This window comes from Gracilinanus agilis, chromosome 4, assembly GCF_016433145.1.
Source record: "Gracilinanus agilis isolate LMUSP501 chromosome 4, AgileGrace, whole genome shotgun sequence".
NCBI lineage: Eukaryota > Metazoa > Chordata > Mammalia > Didelphimorphia > Didelphidae > Gracilinanus > Gracilinanus agilis.
This window is the reverse complement of record NC_058133.1, coordinates 233,894,176-233,907,861: the sequence shown is the minus strand read 5'-3', so window position 1 is coordinate 233,907,861 and position 13,686 is coordinate 233,894,176. Positions and strand designations below refer to the sequence as shown.

Here is a 13,686-nt window from a genome sequence, read left to right as displayed (position 1 = left end):
GTTAATCAAGGGAGGGGATAAGGGATACTGGCTCAAAGCAAACCACTGGTTTAAAAGAAAATAGAGTAAGAAGAAGGGGTGGGACTAGGGGAGGATACAAAAATGTCAGGAAATACATAACTGATAATTGTAACTCTGAATGTGAATGGGATGAACTTGCCCATAAAACAGAAGCAAATAGCAGAGTGGATTGGAAACCCAAATCCTACCATATGTTGTCTACAAGAAACACATATGAGGCGGGTGGACATACACAAGTTTAAGGTTAAGGGCTTGAGCAAAATCTTTTGGGCATCAAATGAGAAAAAGAAGGCAGGAGTGGCTATTATGATTTCTGACAAAGCCAAAGTAAAAATAGATATGATTTAAAAAGACAGGGAAGGTCATTACATCCTAATTAAAGGCAGTATAAACAATGAGGAAATAACACTGCTCAATATGTATGCACCAAGTGGTATAGCATCCAAATTCATAAAAGAGAAACTGGCAGAGCTCAAGAAGGAAATAGATAGTAAAAACATAATAGTGGGAGATCTAAATATTCCTCTTTCAGATCTAGATAAATCAAACCGAAAAATAAATAAGAAAGAGGTAAGAGAGGTGAATGAAGTCCTAGAAAAATTAGATTTAATTGATATGTGGAGAAAAATAAATAGGGACAAAAAGGAATACACCTTCTTTTCAGCTGCACATGGTATATTCACAAAGATTGACCATGTAATAGGGCATAGAAACATAGCAAACAAATGCAAAAGAGCAGATATAATAAATGTAACCTTTTCAGATCATAAGGCAATAAAAATAATAATTAGTAAGGACACCTGGACAGGCAAATCAAAAACCAATTGGAAATTAAACAATATGATTCTCCAAAGCCAATTAGTCAAAGAAGAAATCATAGAAACAATCAACAATTTCATTGAAGAGAATGACAATGATGAGACATCCTACCAAACTCTGTGGGATGCAGCCAAGGCAGTACTCGGGGAAATTTATATCCTTGAGTGCATATATTAACAAATTAAGGAGGGCAGATGAATTGGGCATGCAACTCAAAAAAATTAGAAAGCGAGCAAATTAAAAATCCCCAGATGAAAACTAAATTAGAAATACTAAAAATTAAGGGAGAAATTAATAAAATTGAAAGTAAAAGGACTATTGAATTAATAAATAAGACTAGAAGCTGGTATTTTGAAAATACAGATAAAATAGACAAAATACTGGTCAATCTAATAAAAAAAGGAAAGAAGAAAACCAAATTGACAGTATCAAAGATGAAAAGGGAGACCTCACCTCTAATGAAGGGGAAATTAAGGCAATCATTAAAAACCATTTCGCCCAATTATATGGCAACAAATATAACAATTTAGGAGATATGGACGAATATTTACAAAAATATAAATTGCCTAGATTAACAGCAGAAGAAATAGAATACCTAAATAATCCCATATCAGAAAAAGAAATTGAACAAGCCATCAAAGAACTCCCTAAGAAAAAATCACCAGGACCTGATGGATTCACAAGTGAATTCTATCAAACATTCAAAGAACAACTAATCCCAATACTATACAAATTATTTGATATTATAAGCAAAGAAGGAGTCCTACTAAATTCCTTTTATGACACAAACATGGTACTGATTCCAAAGCCAGGTAGACCAAAAACAGAGAAAGAAAACTATAGACCAATCTCCCTAATGAACATAGATGCAAAAATCTTAAATAGAATATTAGCAAAGAGACTCCAGCAAGTAATTAAGATGATCATCCACCATGATCAGGTGGGATTTATACCAGAATGCAAGGATGGTTCAACATTAGGAAAACTATCCTCATAATTGACCATATCAACAGTCTAACAAAGAAAAATCACATGATTATCTCAATAGATGCTGAAAAAGCCTTTGACAAAATACAGCATCCATTCCTATTGAAAACACTGAAAAGTATAGGAATAGAAGTACCTTTCCTAAAAATAATAAACAGTATATACCTAAAACCATCAACAAGCATTATATGCAATGGGGATAAATTAGAAGCCTTCCCAATAAGATCAGGAGTGAAACAAGGATGCCCATTATCACCTCTACTATTCAACATAGTACTAGAAACACTAGCAGTAGCAATTAGAGAAGAAAAAGAAATTGAAGGTATCAAAATAGGCAAGGAGGAGACTAAGCTATCACTCTTTGCAAATGATATGATGGTATACTTAAAAAATCCTAGAGAATCAACTAAGAAGCTGGTAGAAATAATCGACAACTTTAGCAAAGTTGCAGGATACAAAATAAATGCACATAAATCATCAGCATTTCTATATATTTCCAACACATTAGAGCAGCAAGAGGTAGAAAGAGAAACACCATTTAAAATCACCCTAGACAATATAAAATACTTGGGAATCTATCTACCAAAACAAACACAGCAATTATACGAAAATGATTACAAAACACTTTCCAAACAAATAAAACTGGATCTCAACAATTGGAAAGCCATTAATTGCTTATGGGTAGGACAAGCTAACATAATAAAAATGACCATTCTACCCAAATTAATTTACCTATTTAGCGCCATATCTATCAAATTACCAAAAAACTTCTTTACATGAATACATTGCTGTTGGAGTTGTGAACTGTTCCAATCATTCTGGCTGGCAATTTGGAACTATGCTCAAAGGGCTATAAAAGAATGCCTGCCCTTTGATCCAGCCATTCCATTGTTGGGTTTGTACCCTAAAGAGATCATAAAAAAAACAGACTTGTATGAAAATATTTATAGCTGTGCTTTTTGTGGTGGCAAAAAACTGGAAAAGGAGGGTATGTCCTTCAATTGGGGAATGGCTGAACAAATTGTGGTGTATGCTGGTGATGGAATACTATTGCGCTCAAAGGAATAATAAACTGGAGGAGTTCCAGATGAACTGGAAAGACCTCTAGGAACTGATGCAGAGTGAAAGGAGCAGAGCCAGAAGAACATTGTACACAGAGACCCATACACTCTGGTAAAATAGAATGTAATGGACTTCTGTACTAGCAGCAATAAAATGACCCAGGACAATTCTGAGGGGTTTATGGAAAAGAATGCTACAGGAGTGGAAACAGAAGAAAAACAACGGCTTGAACACATGGGTTGAGGCGGACATGATTGGGGATATAGACTCGAAACTACCATACCAATGCAACTACCAACAATTTGGAAATAGGTCTTGAACAAGGACACATGATAAAACCAGTGGAAATGTGCATCGGCCATGGGTGGGGGGAGAGCGGGGGGTGAAGGGGAAAGTAGGAGCATGAATCATGTAACCATGTTAAAAACGATTATTAATAAATGTTTAAAAAAACTCACAAAAGTTAGAATCATATTCTTCAAACACTATTTTCATCATCCTGAATCCCTCTTTGAGGTCTTATATGATCCATCTCATTCTGAATTCTGAGTCCCTTGAACAACTTTTTCTCTTTCTTATCAATCTTACCTCCCCTTTTAACCAATTCATAAATTCTATACATTGTGAAAATGTTTACCATCTGATACATATGAAAGAGGCATTCCTTCCATCTGTCATTTTAAAAAAAATCTTGGACTTAGTAATTATCAAGAAACCCAAATAAAGTCACGCTAATGATCATAAAATTATATTTCTAGGGGGTAGTTAGGGGGTTCAATACATTTGAGAACCAACCCCAGAGTTGGGAGGTTCTGGGTTCAAATGTGTCCTCAGACACTGCCTAGCTGTGTGACCCTGGGCAAGTCACTTAACTCCCACTGCCCGACCCTTACCTGCCTTGGAACCAATACATAGTATTGATTATAAGATGGAAGGTAAGGGTTTAAAAAAATTATATTTCTAAAACTTAGTGTTGCATGTTGTACACTTTAATGTACGATGTATGCATTCAGACCTGTCTTAATTGGATTTTTCTTGTACCTGACATGCAATTGTCATTTATGACTTTGCACAGCCTCTTGTACACTCCTCACCTATTCATTTTAAAAATTCCTAGCTTCCTTCCAAGCAATGCTTAGCTGCTATTTCTTTTATAACCAGCAGATAGTGGTATTGAACAAGGCAGATGGAGCTGTCAATGTGTTGGCAAGGTTGGGGGAGAACTCCCCTGTTTTTGTTCAATTGTTTCAGCTGTTTCGGATCCTTCATGACCCAATCTGGGCTTTTCTTGGCAAAGATACTGGAGTGATTTGACTCCCTTTAGCCTTCCTTTATAAAGGCATGGTTTTAACTCATCCATTATGCACTGTTTTCTTTTAAAATCTTAATAGCATTTCTGAAATCTCTGCTACTCCAGAGTCTGAGGCTGATGGATCATTTGATTTCAGAATTCTGGCATCCCAAGAGACATAGGCCAACAGGAGGAACTAATTTCTCAGGGCAGAAAATGAAGCAAGTCAAAGCTTCCATTCCAGTCAGCAGTGGTATCTGCCATGAGTGACTGCTGTACTTTCCAGCCTGGGCCAGATAGAGAGCCCAGTTTTACAAAGAGAGAGAGACAGAGACAATGAGACAGAGAGAGAGAGAGAGAGAGAGAGAGAGAGAGAGAGAGAGAGAGAGAGAGAGAGAGAGAGAGAGAGAGAGAGAGTAGCTGCCAAGGGTTTGAGAATGAAAGTAAAATTACCCATATTTTAATTTAAGTGTACCACTTAAACTGAAGGACATTTTATTAGCTCACCATATCAGGTGGAATCTGTCCCTTAATATTGCTCTTCTCCCTATAATGTACTATAATCTCAGTCAATTAAAACGCAGCTCAAACCTCCATCCTTTTTTTTTTACTGGCAAATCCAAATTAAGTTTTTGAAATCTCATTATTTGGAAATTGCTTCCCTTTCAAATTTGTCTTTCCTTCATTTCATTCAAGTAAGCAATTTTGACCCAGATTTAAATGGCCATCCTGATTTTAATACATTTTCACTTGCATACAGAGAAAACAACCATTTACTGAGATAGTTGTTTTCAAAGCAGCCACAGAGACAGGGAGGGGAAGGAAAAACAGCTTGACTGACTTCCCTTCCATTCAATTCTATGATAGAAAATGAGTAAAGCAAAGGAATAAATGGGTTTGGAAAACAGGAGATTGATTTTAGCATCCAGGAAAGCATGGTGGAGTTCTAGCAAGCTCCTGAATATTCTATCCTTGGTTCCCTGAACTTGCTCTTCTCTGAATCACTGTGACAGTCCTCTCAGCCCCCAGTATAACCTATGATGGCAAAAATCAGCATCTAGATCGACTGCAATGCTGCTCTGGCTCCAAATTGCACTATTTTTCCATTTGTTATTCTAGGTCAAAATCTGGGGTTCCCTTTCTTCCACCAACATCTCCACCCATTTATTGCTACCTTTCCAATACTGTAGCTGCCATTATCTAGTTCAAATGGGTGTACATGAGAAGCTTTCTTCCTCTTTTTTCCTTCTCAGTTTAGAGCCATTTGGGTAAAATCTGCATGACTCTAAGGCAAATACATTCATATTAGTCCTTGTTGTGTACACTCTACCCACACAACCAGAAGTTTGTCAGTCCTTGAAGGCAGGACAGAAACCATATCTTGAAATTCTTTTGTGAAGTGTGTAGTGCCTGTCACAACACTGGGTACATGGTACATGCTTAATTATTGGTTGTTTAATTATATGAATAGATTTATTATCCACTTATTCAAGCTGGTTAGCAGCCAAATATCTCACCTGTAACTTCATGTGTATTTCTTCTGGCATCTCTTCTCCATAGGTCTTTAGTAGTTCAATAGTTTGCTTCAGGGGTTCAAACATGTTGTCTGTTGCTACATGTCTCTCTTTGACCTTCATTAAGTGCCCCATGACTGCTACAAGACCATCATAATCACCTTCTTTTAGAGGCTTCTTTAAACCTTCTCTGGCTACTTTCATGAACTCTTCAAGATCAGCCAAGCTAAAATATAGTAATTTGTAAGATGCAATCAGTCATCATTGTGATTCATAATGTAACAAGTACAAAAGGAGAATTAAAATGGATGATGTTGATGGACTAAGTATCTAGACTGAATTAGAAAAACAGACAAATGGGCCCAAGTTAAATAGAAAGCTTAGGCACATATGATAGGAGTAAATATCTAAAAAGGCATCCATTTATTTTAATGGCATGTTCTTTGCAGGCAAGAAGTAGATTAAGGAGTGAAGTGAAAGCTTCAGATAAATATTGGCAAAAGGAAGTGATAGCCTCTGGCTGGAATGGCCAAATGAGTTGGATCTCTGGGTTCTTTGGTCTGAACTCTTCCAGTTGACTGAAGGCATGTTGTCTTTAGAGTAGGGTGAGTTCCCAAGACAACAGGACTAGATCATCAAGGCTCCTCCAAGACCAAGATCTAGTGTCCTTTTTTTACCTTAGAGCTTTTGGGCCACATCCTCTATCCCTCATCATATCACAGTGAGAGAATAGATGCCCCTTAAAAGGGAGCTTTTAGAATTTCTACCTTGGATTATCCTAGTGAGCAGGACTAATAAAAATTTGCCTTGCCTACTTTGGGGAACTTGTCCTCTAAGTTGTGAATAGAATAATAGAATATGATTCTAGCTTCTTGTTTGTCTCAGAGATTGTGGTCCTCATTTCACAGATAACAGAACTTTAAGAATGTTGATGTGATCTACTTACACTATATAGATACCTACCTCTTCAAGGTAGAATGGGATGCTAAGACATCTCAGTAGACTAATAAGTTTTTGGTTTTCATTTTTAAGACAGACATCTTTTATCCAATGAAGGTGAATTTAAATGAGGGATGTTGGAACTTCCTACCTATTAGTAACATGATCACTTAGATGCTGTTTAAACATGAGGCTCCACCGTTTAATGATATTAAGAAGGGCTTGTTTAAATGGACGGCAATCACTCTGCAACCAGCCATTAAAGACTTTGGTGTTATCAAACTTGGAGACTTCTTCATAAAGCTTCTCATAAGAATCAATCTGAAAAGCATAAATCAGTGTCACATTTAAAACTGTAAAATGAACTAGTCATTTTCTTAGAGAACATAGAGAAATAGAGTCTTTGGAATGTGGCTCCTATGTGGACCCAGTTCTATCTTGAATTGAGAGGTACAGGACTCATAGACATTCTGACAATGCATCATCCCAAGAGTCTAGGATGATTCTTAAAGTACCTATAGTACTCTAACAACTATGAAGTTATTTCCATTTGCCTTGGAATGTGTATGGTTTGCATAAGTTTTTTCCTTTCTAATTATATTGGGCTAATACTCAAAATTAATTTGTATTTCCTGAGCAAACCCTGTCTGATGGGAAAATGGCATAAAAATGTTTTGAGTTGCAGGAAGAAACCAGGATCACATCAGAAATTAGAATTCTAAAGATAACCTGCAAGTCGAATAATCCTTACGTAAAGGTGACTTAGAGTTATTTGGATATTTTCCTCCCCCATCTCACTCTCTAACCATTTCCATCATCAATAATAATTTTTTTAAACTGATCCCTTCTGTCTTAGAATCAATACTGTATATTGTTTCCAAGGCAGAAGAGCAATAAGAGCTAGGCAATTGGGGGTAAGTGACTTGCCCAGGGTCAAACAGCTAGGAAGTGGCTGAGGTCAGATTTAAATCCAGGACCTCCCAATCTCTAAGCTTGGCTCTCAACCCACTGAGTCATCTAACTGTCCTCCATCAATAAAAAATTTTCAAGTCTTTCCTGGAACCTCGATTTTTGTCAGTTTAATGTTTACCTGTTGCTGAAATTGTGGTAGAGTTGGGGGTATTTTGGGGAAGTTCTCTTCAGCTCGAGCCTCTAACTCTTCTGCTGTGAACATGCGTCCATAAGTCAAGAAGTACTGCATGAATTCACGGAGGTCATCAATCCATAAGTAAGAATATTTCTCAAAGGAATCTTGATACTCCTCAGCCTGTTTCATGGCGGTATAAACTTGACTTGTGACTTCTTCTCTCATTTCTGACAGCTCAGGACTATCTTCTAGGTCAGACTAAAAGGGAAAAGATTGGAAAATAAATAATGAAAATGGTGCCCACATTCATGGTTCAAATTAGCTTCCATCCCCATCCCACCTTCCTACACACACACACACACACACACACACACACACACACACATACACAGAGGAAATTTGCTTTAAATCAGTAAAATTACTACTGGCCTTAAAAAAATGGAAGTGAAAGGGTTTTTTTAGTTTAAATAGTCTTCAGAGAATAGACAGTATGGTGGGTCTTATTCTCTACCTGATGAAAGCGTAATGGGTATTTGAGTTCTTGGGTGTAGAAGAGAAAGGCCAGAATGGCTTTTACTGTAAGCTAGTTAGATCAGCCCCATTCACCTCAAGGAAGTGATTCAGCTAGACACAATTACAGTGACTGATAACTATCCATGAGAGTAGCCACTGTGACTTCTCTGTCTTATGCTAGGTTGGAACATTTCTGAGAAGCACTAGTTCCCTTTGTGGTGGTGTTATTCAGTACTGTCTAACTCTTTGTGACCCCATTTGGGATTTTCTTGGCAAAGATACTGGAATTGCTTGCCATTTCCTTCTCCAGCTCATTTTACAGATAAGGAACTGGGCAAAGAAGCATTATGTGACTCATCCAGCATTACACAGTTAGATAGTGTCTGAGGCCAGATTTGCAATTTCCTAAGTCACTAGATGACTACAGGGATCTGCTTCTATTTTGCATTTGACACAATACCACTTTCCTAGAACTCTAAGGAAGTAGTGGCCCAAGAGGGGTGACACCAAAGTCTTTCCCAGTATAACAGCTGAACTAAATAATTAATTAATAATTAATTCAAAGAAAAAGCTCACCTTGTAACTCAGTTTGCCTTTTGTCAGTCGTGGAATTAGTTTGGCAGTGTTGTATATGTCATCTATCAGACTCTCTATTAGTGCTAAGAAGCCATTTTCCACCCCAATTTCCAGAGATGGGTTGAATGTTAACACATCTTCAGCTAGCTCCATCCTCACTTCAAATAGAGGAGCAATGGTTTCCTGAGAACAGTTGATCCCCAGAGAGATTATTTTCTAAAACAGAGTGGGTCTATTTACCTCTAACTTTATACATCATTCCACTTACAGTAGCTTCTCAATGATCAGTAGGCAGATAATCTGTTTTGTGAATTATACATGACTTTTTTTAATTGTAAATTAATTTGACTTCACTAATAGAAATTCTCCTTCATTACTTTCCCCTACCACATAGTCTATGTGTATTCAGGTAAAGTAGACTGTCTCAGTTTCGGGTTAAGCAAAGTAATTCACAGACTATGTCTGCTATAAAAAAAATAATTGTATTTGCATTTGCAGTGAGATAGAAAAGAATTTTGTATTACTTGGGATTTTTTAGATGATTTGTGCTTTTTTCATAACAATACTTAGAATAAAGGCATTCATATAACATATATATCTAAAAACTGTTTTACGTGCATTATCTCATACAATTCTCACCACCATCCCATGAGGGAGTTTCTACAGAGCTAGTGATCCCCATTTTTTAAGAAACTGAATCTCAGAGTCATACAGCTAGTACATCTAAGATTTAAACTGAAGTCTTTCTGATTCTAAGTCCAGTACAGCCATCACTATTATGCTGTCTCTCAAAGCAAATCACATAGTTTGTTAAGTGTTGCAAACAGGGCTAAAACTTGGGACAGGTTACTTAGAGAGGGTGACTGAGTGTCAATTTTATTTCCCTTTTCACAATCTTCTTTACTGTGTTACCTTTGAAGTAGAAAGCACACAAAAGGCATTGGACATCACTGAAGGCTGGAGATATTTTCCCTCATTCTCTCTTCCCAATGAAAGAGAACTGAGGGTTAAATTTTAGCTTCTTTTTAATCCCGTGATGTTTGTTTTCGTCCTGATTTGGTAGGTTTAAGTAACTATTTGCAAAGAACATTGCTTAAGTAACTTCCACTTCATTTAAAGGAGCAAGAGATATTTGTCCCATTTCTCCTGATAGCCTATTTAGCTATAGAAAAGGGAAAACATTCTCCAATGATCAGTTTAGGCAGTACTAGATTATCCAATTAGTCTACTAGGTCCACATCCAGAGGCCTCTAAGTGTTCAACCATCCTCAAGATTAGTGGAAGTGGAAGAGGATTCTTGAGTCAGATGTTTTTTTCCTTTCAATCCATCACTTTAACTTTTCTACTCTAACAGCCTCCAAAATAAACATACAAGAATTAAATGAGCAGTTTACACCACTGACCTTCAAAACAAAGGGTAAACCTTTAGGATCTTAGAATTATAACTAAGAGGTGACACGAGACCTACCTAATGTTTATAAGAACCATGATTAAAAGAAAAATGGGTGAGAAGTGCAGTTAAGAACTTCTTATTTCCTTGACTTCAATGAGACTCTAACTCACACTCTAGGAATCAGAAAGAACTCAACCCAATTGGCTCTGAGAGTGGTGGAAAGCAGAGAGAGGACCATGGGAGTGCCAGGAATCCTTGGTTTAAACATGCTACAAATAATTTACATTAAGGTCAATTTTTGGTAAGTCTATTATTAACATCCCCCTTGAAACAAAAGAATAATTTCAAAACTTACATCTGTTACCATGTTGTTCAGAAGATATTGTAAAGATTTGCGAATAAATTGGTCAAATCCTTCTAAGACCATAATATCAATATAATCTATATAGTCTCTCCAAGATTCGGATGTTGTATCAGCTTTAAATAATTCTGCATTTTCCTGGGAAAGGAATTTATTAAATCAGCACTATTATCCAGAAGAAGAGAGAGCTACAGATAGATACAACAGTTAGAGTGACATAAATATCCATGAGTACAGGCTCTAATGCCTAAGGATTTCTGCCAACCCTTGCGTTTGGCCTTCTCTGACCTACTTATGATTGGAGTGTTTATACACAGTTGGAATCAGTTCATCATAAATTGGAGCATTGAGTTCACTTTGTCTTCTTTCACACAAAAACTCTTAGCCCTGTATCACTTGCCTGACAGAGGGAGTTGCCTTAAGACTCAACTAGGCACACAGTGGCAGTAAGAGTTCCCAAAATGGTTTTTGTACTATCAGTAAACCCTATGTTATTCTTGCTTCCACTCACTCTCCAGACTTCTCTATCTCCTCTACAACTTTCTCATGCTGGAGATGCCTCCATCCTTAGGACCACTTTCCTGAAATGGTAAAATCTAACTTAGACCACCATGTTTACTCTTTGTTGTATTCCCTTATTAGAACACAAGCTCCTTGAGAGTAGGGTCTGTATACTTGTATTTGTAAACCCAGTACTTAACTCTCTCTCTCTCTCTCTCTCTCTGTCTCTCCCTCTCTCTGTCTGTCTGTCTCTCTCTCTCTCTCTCTCTGTCTCTCCCTCTCTCTGTCTGTCTCTCTCTCTCTCTCCCTTTTTCTCTTCCCCCTTTCCATTTCTCTCTCTCCATCTTTCCCTCCCACCCCCTCTCTCCTTCTTTCTCTCTCCCCTTTTCTTCCCCACTCTCTCCATCTCTCTCCCTCCCTCTCTCCTTCCCTTCCCTCCCTTTCTCTCCATCTCTCTTGTCCCCCCTTCTTTCTCTCTTTCTCTCTCACTCTCTCCCTCCCCCTTTCTTTCTCTCCCTCCTTCTCCCTTTCCTTCTCCCCTCTCCCTCTCCTTCTCTCTCTGTTTATCTTCTTGTTCTATATTTCTACACTTCTTCTTGTTCAGTCATTTTCAGTTGTTTGACTCTCATTTGGGATTTTCTTGGCAAAGAAACTGGAATGGTTTTCCATTTCCATCTCTATCTCATTTTATAGATAAAGAACTGAGGCAAATGGGGTTAAATGATTTGCCCAGGGACATATAACTAGTGAGTGACTCAGGCCAGATTTGAACTCACAAAGATGAGACTTCCTGATTCCAAACCCAGGGCTTTATCCATTGTACCACCCAGATAGCTATCTTTAAAGCATCATTATAAAGGAAAACAGCTGTCAAGGATTTAAGAACTATGATCAATATAATAGTTAATGAGGACTAGAGAAGAATGCTCATATTTCCCTTGCTAGAGAGGTGATGGAGTAGAAGCAAAGAATGAGGCATTTGTTTTCAGTTATAAGTCCATGTTTGGTTTATTTCGACTACTCCTATTTGTTATAAGGGAAGACTTTGGAGGTGGGGAGAGTATTGGGGGAATGGGATACTCTCCCTGCCCACCCACCCCCCAAAAAAGAGATAAAGATAAAAGAAAAAAGTATAAATGAAACATTTTTAAAATACACAGAAGGGCAGCTAGGTGGCTTAGTGGATAGAGGAGCCAGGCCTGGAGGCAGGAGTTTCTGGGTTCAAATGTGGCCCCAGACAATTCTTAGCAGTGTGACCCCTTGATCCTAAGGTAAGGTTTTTTTTTTTAAAAGAATGATGGTTTGGGAATTGAAGACTGGGGTTCAAATCCCACTTCTTATGCTTAGTACCTGTGTGACTTTAGACAAGCTATTTAACCTTCCTAGGCCTCAGTTTCCTCATTTATTAAATGGAGGGTTGGATTAGAGGGCATTTAAGCTCCCTTCTAGTTTTAGATTTAAGATTTTATAATATAGTTAATTTAAAACATTTTTACTGAGTGATTTGAATGGCCACTTATTTAATCACAGCACTCATTTCAGATTCAGAGAACCTAAAGTGGAATCCTTTGTGACCCTAGACAAGTCAGCTAACTCCCTGGGCCTCAGGTTCTTTATTGGTAAAAACTGGAGAGTTGAACTTTATGGTCTCTCAAGTCTCCTAAAGCTCTAACACTCTTTGGTCTTATTCATTGTGTTTATCTTGGCTTTTCTCTCTCTTGTATGAAAATCAGGTGTGCTCCCAAGAGTTTTTCTAGGTCCCTTACTGCAACCATGGCCTGAATCTTCTGTCCAGCCTCTTTGACAGCTGTGTAGCGTTTGTTGAGGTTGTTTACCCTTCCATCCAAATCTAAAAGGGTCTCTTTTTTGTTGTCCTTTCTTTCGAACATAGGGTTGGCTGACCAATCCTGAAAGGAAAGGGTTAGAACAATTTAGCAATCTATTGATAAGAAACCTGCAAAAGACATATGCCTTTTTTGTAGTATGGAGATCCTTCTTGTGCTCTTTAAATTTAAAGTTTCTATTACTGGATATGTATTGTATTCTAGCATTGTTTTTCTTTGCCTTTTCCCCTACTGCTCCATTCCAACCTCCCTCAGGCACTTTGTAATTGACTCACTTTCATAATCTGACCAATGGCTTCCACATTTTGCTTTGTTTTCTGGATCCTGGTCTCTAAGTCATGTAGGATTTCTCTCATCTCTTGAATATATTGAAAAACACCTAAAGGGGAAAAAAAGTTAAAATGGTCATCAATCAGTTTCCTTTTCTGTAAAAATTTTCAGAAATAGAGTGTCAAAGGTGGCGCTGTTGATTTGTTGGAGTCAGGAAATAATGTACTGAGGAGAAAGTTATAAACCCTTTAAGCACTACTCTGTTCCTTTGACTAAAATTCCATGGACCCTTGGGAGCAGTGTCCAAGATTATTGACAACTTAGCCTGGAAAAACTATCCTCTACCCCAAGGGGCTGTCAATACTGTAGAAAAGATCTACCTCCCTCTCTTTTGTAAAATCAGTTGGAATTCTTCCAGTTCTCCCATGGAGTAGAAGAATTTATCTCCTTATCTTCCCTCAAATACAAGTAACAATGGTGTCTACATTCACAGAACAGTCAGAATAAG

General features: G+C 37.6%; 1 protein-coding gene across 1 annotated transcript in view; it reads right to left on the bottom strand.

The window, feature by feature from the left end:
- The window catches only part of DNAH17 (dynein axonemal heavy chain 17), a 233,897-nt gene that overhangs the window by 173,981 nt on the left and 46,230 nt on the right, over positions 1-13,686 (bottom strand). Inside the window, exons 15-21 of the mRNA XM_044675175.1 lie at positions 13,184-13,287; positions 12,831-12,971; positions 10,558-10,701; positions 8,810-8,992; positions 7,724-7,978; positions 6,785-6,954; positions 5,698-5,920 (exon numbers count right to left, since the gene is read on the bottom strand). Of these exons, the coding sequence (XP_044531110.1) occupies positions 5,698-5,920; positions 6,785-6,954; positions 7,724-7,978; positions 8,810-8,992; positions 10,558-10,701; positions 12,831-12,971; positions 13,184-13,287 (1,220 nt within the window). The remainder of the gene's footprint in view (positions 1-5,697; positions 5,921-6,784; positions 6,955-7,723; positions 7,979-8,809; positions 8,993-10,557; positions 10,702-12,830; positions 12,972-13,183; positions 13,288-13,686) is intronic.